Source organism: Calidris pugnax, unplaced genomic scaffold (genome assembly GCF_001431845.1).
Source record: "Calidris pugnax isolate Ruff unplaced genomic scaffold, ASM143184v1 scaffold113, whole genome shotgun sequence".
Lineage (NCBI taxonomy): Eukaryota > Metazoa > Chordata > Aves > Charadriiformes > Scolopacidae > Calidris > Calidris pugnax.
The window spans coordinates 1751385-1761890 of record NW_015090879.1 but is presented as its reverse complement, the minus strand read 5'-3'; the positions used below and the strand labels follow the sequence as shown (position 1 = coordinate 1761890).

The window sequence follows — 10506 nt, the reverse complement described above, 5'->3', positions numbered from 1 at the left end:
TGCCGGCCCCTCGTAGGGACCTCGGTAAACGCTTCTTGCGCCGCCCACATTTGCAATTCTTCAGCTGGTATTTGTCCTTCATGACTTTTTAGAAAATCTCTACCTCATCCCTTATTTACACCAGCGGCCGGTTGGTTCCTGCCCCTCGCAACCTTCCCCAGGCAGCGCTACCCTGGTTTTCTCTCATTAACAGATTGGGTTTCCTGATTGCATTGAGCACGTTTGCTGCCATCTTTGCATCCTGATCACCCCTCTTCCCCTTCCCCCTTTTCTCCTTTCCCTTTTCCACTTTCCCTTTTTCCTTTCCCCTTTTCCCCTTCCCCTTTCTCTTTCCCTTTTCCCTTCCCAGCTCTTACCTCCCCTGGTGACAAACCTCTCCCTGACAACACTCTTCCCCGCCTGACACAGCTAATGAACCATCGGTGAGCTGCTTTCAGCTAATTCAACTTTTAAGAAAATAATGACTCGGCGCAGAATTATGTACTAAATTAGGCGATCTCTTACTAAGCCCCTCTTTTATTTATTTTTTTTTTTTTCCAGGCTGAGTAAATTTTACTAATACAGCCTAATAAAATAACAGAGCAATTAGTAATAAAATAAAATGTTTGCTTTCCACAATCCTTCTCGCTTACAACGAGTTGGGAAAAAGTAAATAGATTAAAAGCGCGGTGGAAACGACCTGGCGGTATTCCATATTTATTTTCTTCCGACGACCGCAGATCAAATTTGCTCAGCTCCTAAGTGGGAAGACCACTTTATTTTATTTTTTTTCTTTTTTTTTTTGCTTTCCCAGGCTCCAGCTCGCGCGCGGTGCCGGGCGCTCACGCTGCGTGTTTGTTCTCTCCTGCTTTCATCCCCAGCCATAAAGATCCCCAGCAGGACCCGCGCTGGCAAAACCTCGTGCTAATTTGCAAAGCAGAACGGGCCGAGCTCGTGCCTCGGCCGGGCTGGGGGCTGGGAAAAAAAAATCCCTTTGCTCACCCTGGAGAGCTGGGGTGGCGGGAGGAGGCTTTGTGGAGCATATGGCCGGATCCAGAGCAAATCAAAGTCAATGGCAAGGTGGCCGCTGGGCCGGCTCCGGCACCCGCTGGCAGGGAATTGCATAAGAGGATGGGGCCGGGGATGGTTTTGGGGCTAAGCTGGGCAAAACACGTGTCGGCGGCCGTGCAGAGCCGTCCCCATCGCTACCGGTGCAGGCAGCGCTGCCCACGGGGTGGCCTCAGGGGAGGAGGGAAGGCTGAGCTGCTAAAAAAATACACAGGGAGTGGGGTCAGGCTGTTTCGGGGGAGGAACACCCTCATTCTTCCTCCCTGCCCTTCATCCCCCTCATGTTGCTCCCCCAGAGCCTGCTGCCCCCAGGAGACCCAGCGTGGAGGAGCCGCCGCCGGCCGGGGCCATGAGGACAGCATCCCCCTGAGCGCCGGGCGGTAAGTGCCATCCACTTTTTGCCCAGCACCCACTGCCCACCATGGGGGCTGCTTGGGAAGGGTGGGGGGCCGGGACACCCTGGGCATGGAGTCATCAACCCCAGCTCTTGGGGTTTGACCTGGAAATCTTGGAAAGCCCAGCTTTGCCCCGCGCCAGGGCGGTTTGCTGGGAAGCAGAACCACCTCTGCCAAGTGCCCCGATGGGAAATGCAGCAAAGGGGCCAAATTTTGGCACGGGGAGAGGGGAGGGGCTGTGGGCCCCTCTCCTCCCTCTGCTGACCCTCATGGGAGGGAGAGATGTGGCAGGAACAGGCATCAGAGGGGAAGGTGGCAGAGGGGGGAATTGCTGGTGGGAGTTTCTCCAGGCTTTGGAGGCAATAAAGGCAAGAAGTGAGTTATTTGTAATGGTAATTACGCTCTTCCAGTTTATCCTAGCACATAATTGTGTGGGCGGTAGGTTCCCACTGGTGGTAATTACCCTGGTGTTAAATGGCACAAAATTCAGCCGGGCTGGGTATTTCCCCCCGTTTTGAGGCTGCGGTTCGGTGTCGCACGTCCCCTCCTTCCCGAGGGCCGCGCGGCGTGAGCTGTCGTGAGTTCGAAGCAGCTCCAGCTCTCGGCTGCTCTGTCTGCCCATGAGCCACACTCCAACCAGCTCCCCCTGCCCCACACCGAGCCCCCCCTGCCCCACACCGAGCCCCCCGCCTGCGCTGCCCACCCTGGATGGGGATGAGGAGTGGGCTGGGTGGCTTTTCCTGCCCTCTACATATGGCCATCCCCCATGGGACATGGGGATGTGGACCTTTGGCTTGTGCTGAGACCCACGGGATTGCTCCCGACCCCTTCCCCATCTCCAGGCTGCCCGTGGGGGGACTGGTGGTCCCTGGACAGGGTGCAGGCACCTGCGTGGCTTTGGTGAGCTGGTGCTGGCTGGGATGTAGCATCCTTCACTGCAGCGTGTCCCCATCCTTCACCATGGCGTGTCCCCATCCTTCACCACGGTGTGTCCTCATCCTTCACCACGGTGTGTCCTCATCCTTCACCATGGCGTGTCCCCATCCTTCACCACGGCGTGTCCCCATCCTTCACCACGGTGTGTCCCCATCCTCTGCCACACGTCTCCATCTTTTGCCATGGTGTGTCCCCATTCTCTGTCCCGTCCCACACCCCACAACCAGCTGGTGCTGGCTGGGATGTAGCATCCTTCACCACGGCGTGTCACCATCCTCTGCCACACGTCCCCATCCTCTGCCATGGTGTGTCCCCATCCTCTGTCCCGTCCCGCACCCCGTGGCTGCAGGAGAGCGGTGGCAGTGCCTTGCCAGTGTGGTGACAGGGCCCAGCTTTGTGTAATTCCTCCACCAGCAGAGCACAAAAGCCCGCCGGGCTGGTGGTGACGGGCTGCTCAGCTGTTTTGACTTCTTCTTCCTGCTGCAGCAGCAATATTTGGATCAGCTGAGAGCTTTCCTCCCTGAACAGGAGACGATAGCTCAGCTGGTGGAGGCAAAGCTGGGGCTGGGAGCCCGTCTGTCTGTCTGTCTGTCTGTCTGTCCGTCCGTCCGTCCGTCCGTCCGTCCATCCATCCATCCGTCCATCCAGCTGGATGCTGGGGCAGGGGAGGCAGCCCCCTCCCACACCGCTGTGCCCCCTCCTCGTAGCAGCTCTCCCGGGAGGGGAGAGGCATTTCTCTTTGCAAGCGGCTGCAGCATCCTTCGGTTAAGATGCAGTAATTAGGGAGCCTCGTTAGAGCAGGAGCGCGATTGTGAGGGCGGGGGGGCGGGGGGGAAGAGGTGCAGGACCGAGCCATCCAGCCTTGAAGCCGGGAAGGAAGAAGGCGGCGGTGGAGGCTGATGAGGGCAGACACGTTCCCCGGGCGCTGCCGCGGCCCCGTCTGCTGCCCGCCGCCCCCCAGCCCTGCTCTGCTCCTGGCGCTCCTCGGGCACGAGGCCCCTCCATCCCCTGCATCCTCAGCCCTGCCAGCATCCCCGGTTTCCGACCCCTGCGTGTCCCACGGACCCCGTGTCACACGGGGACCATCCCGCGGTCACCTTCCCCCGCAGCCGGTCTCGGAGCCGGGCTGCCCGCAGCACCCTGCCCAACTGTGATAGCAGGAGAGTTAATGATGCCTGTTAATTAGCCGAGCTACACTGGAGAATAAGTAATTTCCTCATTTACAGTCATACCCAAGGCAGAGCCTTTGAGGGACAGTAAGGAAGACAAACCTCCGCGGGTGTGCACCGCAGCCGGCGTGGGGCTCAGCCCGGCTCGACGCCATCCATCCTCCTGCTTCCATGTGGGGCTGCCTGGCTCTCCATCCGTGGGGCCAGTGGGGCTTGGGGAAGGTTGGTGGGATGGCTGGTGGTGGGTCTCCATCGGCGGCTGGGCACAGCAGCCGGGGCTGCGTGAGGAGGATGGGCTGGATGGAGACATCAGAGCGCGCCCCCCCCTCCCCACACCCCGCGGCAGCTCATTAGCGGCTCTGTGAATCGCAACGGCAGAAAAACTCAGCCAGAACCGCTTTCCTAATGCAGAAACACTTCATAATATTTGGTGTCGGAGAAGAAAACAAGTTTCTGATGGCAGCGTGTCCTCCCTCGCCGTCTACAGGCCCCGCGCTGCCTGCATCGCTGCCAGCGGTGCTTCTCCTCCCCGTTCCAGCCTGGTGCTGCCCTCTCCCAGCTGCCGAGCCAGGGGTGACCCTGGGTGCCTGGTCCCAGTGCCGTGCCCCCCTCGTCCCATGGGGAACCAGGGTTTTGGCACCCCAGCCTGGCTTCACAGGGGCTCGGCTGGGGCCAAATCCTTCCCTGGGAGCTTCCCAGCACCCTCAGTCAGTTCCCATGGGGTGGTCCCAACATTTTGCCAGCAGAGGGGGGGGCACGAAGGGGAGTGTGACGCCATGCCTGTCCCTGTCCCCACAGGTGAGCCCGCAGGGACAACCCTGCAGGATGCCGAGGCTACGGGGCGGGTGCTGACACCATGAAGGGCTACCATGGGGAGCGTAGCCAGGCACAGCCCTCCTCCGGCCACCGCTGCCGCTGCATCCCAGAGGACTGCCAGCATCCCGCCAACTACGTCCCGCACGGCCCCGAGGGCCGGCCGCCGTACCTCCTCAGCCCCAGCGAGCCCTGTTCCCTGGAGCATCCCTACTGCCCGGCGCGGAGCCCCGGCGCGGCCAGCGAGTGCCCGGGCGGGCCCCTGAGCGAGCCGCCCTCCGCCAGCGCCAGCAGCACCTTCCCGAGGATGCACCACGCGCAGCAGCAGCCCTACGACTCCTGCGACGAATGCATGGCGACCGCCCACCCCGCCAGCAAGATCAACCGCCTGCCCCCCACGCTGCTGGACCAGTTCGAGAAGCAGCTGCCGCTGCACCACGACGGCTTCCACACGCTGCAGTACCCGCGGGCCGGCGGCGCCGAGCCCCGCAGCGAGAGCCCCAGCCGCATCCGCCACCTCGTCCACTCCGTCCAGAAGCTCTTCGCCAAGTCCCACTCCCTGGAGGCGCCGGCCAAGCGGGACTACAACGGCACCAAGATGGACGGCCGCGGGGACGGCTACCACCACCACCACCACCACCATCACCACCACCACCACCACCAGTCCCGCCACGGCAAGCGCAGCAAGAGCAAGGACCGCAAGGTGGACTCCCGGCACCGGTCCAAGATGATGGGCTGGTGGAGCTCCGACGACAACCTGGACAGCGACAGCAGCTACATGGTGTCCGGCCGGCACGCCGCCGACCAGGCCACCCAGTACTGCGTGGACGCTCCCGAAAGTGCCTTCAGAGACTTGACCTTGAAGAGTCTAAAGGGCGGCGGGGAAGGAAAATGCCTGGCCTGTGCCGGCATGTCCATGTCTCTGGATGGCCAGACGCTCAAGAGGAGCGCCTGGCACACCATGACCGTCAGCCAGGCTCGTGAAGCCTACCCCAGCGCCGGCGGCACCGAGAAGACCTTGATGCTTCAGGAGGCAAAGGCCAAAGACCGAGCATACCAGTACCTGCAGGTGAGGGGCCAGGCAGCGCCGGGGGCTGCCACCTCGGGGACTGCAGCCAACGATGCCGTGGGGCGAGCCGGGGCTGGGACCCTCCATCCTGGCAGCCCGGGGTGGCGCGGGGATGCTCCAGCTCCTCTCCGTGTCCCCAGCACCTGGTGGTCCCACTGTCCCCTCACCAGTGCGAAGTCCCAATCGCCACCTCCTGCCCCCGTGGCCGCTGGGTTTGGGGTCAGACCGGCTCTGTTGGCTCGGGGACGCTGGTGGCCCTGTGCCCGCTCCCTCCTCATGGCTTTTATCCCGCTTGTGCCTGGCCGGGTGCCACAGCCTGCCTCGTCACCGGGCTCCCTTCTAGGTCACCCTCCCTTCCAATTAAAAACTAATTAACTCTTCTCTCCCTTTCCCGGGGGAAGGAGACAGTGAGCTGACATGCCGTACTGGCCGGGGGCGAGGGGTGGCCGGGGCCCCTCTGTGCCAGCAGTGGGGGCACTGGGACAGGGTGACAGCCCCGACACCCTCCCCACGGGGCGTGGGGGACGCCGTCCCACTGCCACAGCCCGGTAAGGACCCCGTGGTGCCAGCGTCAGCGGTGCGTGGTGGGACCGGCAGCCGCCACGTCATCCGGGTGGCCGCACTGGCATGGGTGGGATCTGGCCCAGCCGTGCCTGCCGGGGGGGCTGCGAGGTGGGAGCGGCTGCCCTGACCCGTGTTTTGGGGCCGGGGAGCCACGCTGGCACGTGCCCACCAGGCTCGGGACTTGCGTGCACGCTGGGTTTGGGCCGTGCACCCGCACCGGGCTCGGGTTGGCACGTGCCACGTGGCAAGCGCAGGGCTCGGCTCTGCGTCCTGGCCGTGGGACCCCCGGCCTCTGCCTCCTCCCACGCTTCCCTCCTGCCCCAGGTGCCGCAGGACGAGTGGAGCGGGTACCCGGCGGTGGGCAAGGACGGGGAGATCCCCTGCCGGAGGATGCGCAGCGGCAGCTACATCAAGGCCATGGGCGACGAGGACAGCGCCGACTCCGACGCCAGCGCCAAAGTGTTGCCCAGGGCGGCCACGCGGCGAGACAGCTACCGCCGCTCCTCCAGCGCCGACCAGGCCAGGACCAAGTAAGGGCTGTCACCTCCCAGCCCTGGCTCGGCACCGCGGGTGGCAGCGGGGGCTTTGGGGCTGGGGGTCTCCGGGAGCCACAGATGCCCTTGGTGGGCACCGGGGGGGCACGGGGCTGCGCTGGGCTTTGGGATGGGACCCGCTGCTGCAGCTGTGAGCAAAGGCTGGGGAGGAGAGGCATGTCCAAAAAGGAGAAAACTGGGATGTGACCCAGCCCTGGTGGGTGACAGGCTGGCTCTTCATCCCTAGCCCTACTGTGGTGGTCACAGAACCCTCTCTGGTGGTCCTGCACGTCTGGGGGACAGGTCTGTACCCCCAGGACAGTGTTTTGGGGCAGTTAAGAGCCGTGGTGGCCAGCGGGAGCATTGCTGCGGCTGCGTTTCCAAATGCTCTGCTTGAATGTGTTGCTTTTGGTGCCATCCCTTCTATTCCCACTGTCTCTCATTAGGTTTGCAAGTAGGCACTATTCTGATTCATATATCTGTAACTGTCCCAGCTGCTGCACGCCACCGCGAATGCTCCCGCGGGGACAGGGCTACGGGCGTTCCTTCACCACCGGCCAGGTAGGGTCCCACGCCACGGGTGCCGTGGGGCAGGTCGGGGTGGGCGAGGGGCCACCAGATGCCTCTCTGAGCATCTCCTGCCCCGCTCGGCCCCATCTCTGGGCCCCCAGCCTCACCCGCCGCTCTCCCCAGATCAACGATGAGCTCAACCACCAGTTTGAGGCCGTCTGCGAGTCGGTTTTCGGCGAGGTGGAGTCGCAGGCGGTGGAGGCGCTGGACCTGCCCGGCTGCTTCCGCATGCGGAGCCACAGCTACCTGCGGGCCATCCAGGCGGGCTGCTCCCAGGATGACGACTGCCTCTCGCTCTTCTCCATGTCGGCCCCCGCCGGGCCACCCATCACCAGCAGCATCCTGAAGCCCAGCACCTGTGAGTCCCCGGGGGTGGTTGGTGGGGGCTCAGCCGCGCGAGGGACCCCCGTATCTCCCTGCCCGCTTGCCCGGGCACCCACCAAGGGCTGCTGCCACCCCTGCTCCTGCCCCTGGCACCGGACAAGAGCATCCTGCTCATGGCTCAGCCCTGGCCAGAGGTTGCTCTGTGCCCCCAGCACCCATCTGCCATTCCCTCCTTCCCTCCACTTCTTTCCCTCTACTTTATTTGCCCACCTCTGCATGCAGCGTGGCCAGCATGGATCTGGGGTGGTTCCCGATCCCATTCTGGGGATGAAGTAGCCAAACAGCCCCCCTAAGCTCCAGCCCAGATCTCAGTGCGAGCCCCCGTCCCCCTGGGGCCCCCGTTCGCGGCGGGAAATGAGCAAGTGTCTGTGTTTTCACGCGCCTTTTCATCCTGCGCCTCTCCCACAACAGCCTTCAGTTACAGAAAAGCTCCACCTCCCATCCCTCCAGGAACCAAAGCCAAACCCCTCATCTCCGTCACGGCGCAGAGCAGCACCGAGTCCACCCACGACAGCTACTTGCCCGGCGAGGTCTCCCGCAGCCCCGCCTGGTCCAAAGACGCCGCGGCCCGTTGCAACTCGGCCGAGAGCTTGGAGAGCTCCAAGGTGACGGCCGTGGCCCTCGACCTGCCCCCGGTCCAGCCCCGCGCTGCTCCCAAGCCCTCCACACTCATCATCAAGGCCATCCCCGGCCGGGAGGAGCTGAGGAGCTTGGCTCGGCAGCGCAAGTGGCGTCCCTCCATCGGCGTCCAGGTGGGCTTCGCTCCTCCCCGTGGGCTCTGAGCCAGCTCCGAGCCTGCCCCAGCGGCGTGGGCGATGCCGAGCTGCCGTGCCACCTCTCGGGGCCACCTTCCAGCGCTCTCCCTCTGCCCCCTCGGCAGGTTGAGGCCATCTCCGACTCGGATACGGAGAGCCGGAGCCAGAGGGAGTTCCATTCCATCGGGGTGCAGGTGGAGGAGGACAAAAGGTACTGCACGGTCAGGCTGGGCTGAGACCTGCCACGCTCACTGCGCTGGGGGATTGGGACCCCCTGGGGCTCCCTGAGCTGCCCCACAGCATCTTTTCCCTCTCTCCTCTGGCTGAGGCCCCCGGAGCTCAGCACCATCCCCTTCCCAGGCTGGATGCCCCCACCTGGGGCAGGATCTGGCCCCTCCCTTTGCCCTCTGCAAATGGACTGTCTGGGGAAGGGGGTCCCCTGCTCCCACCCTGTGCTGGGGACTCCCCCACTGCGCCTCAGCCCTGGACTTTGAGCTCGTCCCAGGCGCAGATGAAACTGTTTCTGCAGCTAAACATGACATTTTGGCCAGAGTGGGAGCGCCGTGTGGTGGGACCTGCGTGGCCTGTGGGAGAGGAGCTCCGGCGATGTGCCCACGCAGCCCCGGTGCACGCTCCTCTCCATCCTCGGTCCAGCGCCGGTAGCCATGGAAACGGGCTAAGAGCAGAGGGAATGAGGGACCGGCGGGTTGCGGCTGCTCAGGGCTGTCCCCGCGTCCCCGAATGCTCCAAGATCCAGACCGGCATCCCCAGCCCCATCCCTCCCCCTGCCCGCCATGGTACCCACAGGGGGGGGACACACGGGGCAGTGGGGTTGTCCTCGCTGGTGGTGAGGGTCCCCACGCGCTCTTGCTCTCCACAGGCGGGCACGTTTCAAGCGCTCCAACAGCGTGACGGCGGGCGTGCAGGCGGACCTGGAGCTGGAGGGCTTCACCGGCCTGGCTGTGGCCACCGAGGACAAGGCCCTGCAGTTCGGGCGCCCCTTCCAGCGGCACTCCTCGGAGCCCGAGTCCGGGCGGCAGTACGCCGTCTACAAGACGGTGCACACGCAGGGGCAGTGGGCCTACCGGGAGGACTACCAGCTGCAGTACGACACGGTGGAGGTGCCCCGGCGGGATGCCTGGATGGAACGGGGCTCCCGCAGCCTCCCCGACTCCGGCCGTGCCTCCCCCTGCCACCGCGATGGGGAATGGTTCATCAAACTGCTGCAGGCCGAGGTGGAGAAGATGGAGGGCTGGTGCCAGCAGATGGAGAGGGAGGCTGAGGACTACGATCTGCCAGAGGAGAGTGAGTTTGGGGGGGGGAGGGTTTACAGGGTCTGGAAGGACTGGGGCTCCTCTAGAGCTGGGGGGGGCACAGCCGTGGTCCTGCAGTGCTCCCCCCTTGGAGCATCTCATCTGCCAAGGCTGAAGAGGGTGGGTGGGGGACAAGAAACACTGGGAAACCCTCTGGGACTAGTGGGGTCTGGGGGAGGGAAGAGATGCCACATGGGTTGGGGGAGTCTGAGATGCCTGAGCTGTCCTGCTGCCCCCAAGGGGGTGCAGGTCCCTGTGGGACAGGCTCTGTGCCCCGCGGGAGCACTGACTGTCTGCTCTTCCCCCCACCAGTCCTGGAGAAGATCCGGAGCGCCGTGGGCAGTGCCCAGCTCCTCATGTCCCAGAAGGTGCAGCAGTTTTACCGCCTCTGCCAGCAGAACATGGTGAGTGCTGGGCAGAGGGGCCGGGGGGTTGGCCATGGTGGCCGGGGGGAGGCTTGTACCGGGGGAAAAGGGACTTTGTAACACCACGGGGGAGAGCTGGGCAGCAGAGCTGATGTCCCGTGGGGATGCCACTCCATGCCTCTGTGCCCACAGGATCCAAACGCATTCCCCGTGCCCACCTTCCAAGACCTGGCCGGCTTCTGGGACCTCCTGCAGCTCTCCATTGAGGACGTCAGCATGAAGTTCGGGGAGCTCCAGCAGCTCAAGGCCAACGGGTGGAAGATCGTGGAGCCCAAGGTAAGGACAGGGCTCTGCTGCTGGCACTTGTCCCCTGTCACCTCCCTCTTCCTCCCCAAGCACATCTGCACCCAAATCGCCACCGCTGGGCTGTTGCTGGTGACTGCTTTAGGCAAACACTTGAAAAACAGAGATGGAAAAAAAATGAGGCTAAAGAAGGGGCTGTTCACTCACCGTGGGCTCATGGCTGGCATTTTTGGGCAGCACTGCCTGCAAAGGGCCAGGCAGGGTCTCGGCGTGGCATGGGCAGCATGCCA

General features: G+C 63.8%; 1 protein-coding gene across 1 annotated transcript in view; it reads left to right on the top strand.

Annotated features, from left to right (window-relative positions):
- The first annotated feature begins 487 nt into the window (after positions 1 to 487).
- DLGAP3 (discs, large (Drosophila) homolog-associated protein 3) overlaps positions 488 to 10506 on the top strand; it is a 12594-nt gene continuing 2575 nt past the window's right edge. Inside the window, exons 1-10 of the mRNA XM_014946417.1 lie at positions 488 to 1427; positions 4346 to 5429; positions 6318 to 6523; positions 7021 to 7087; positions 7220 to 7454; positions 7892 to 8232; positions 8361 to 8446; positions 9116 to 9540; positions 9861 to 9952; positions 10106 to 10249. Coding sequence (XP_014801903.1) covers positions 4404 to 5429; positions 6318 to 6523; positions 7021 to 7087; positions 7220 to 7454; positions 7892 to 8232; positions 8361 to 8446; positions 9116 to 9540; positions 9861 to 9952; positions 10106 to 10249 — 2622 coding nt within the window. The 5' untranslated portion in view covers positions 488 to 1427; positions 4346 to 4403. The remainder of the gene's footprint in view (positions 1428 to 4345; positions 5430 to 6317; positions 6524 to 7020; positions 7088 to 7219; positions 7455 to 7891; positions 8233 to 8360; positions 8447 to 9115; positions 9541 to 9860; positions 9953 to 10105; positions 10250 to 10506) is intronic.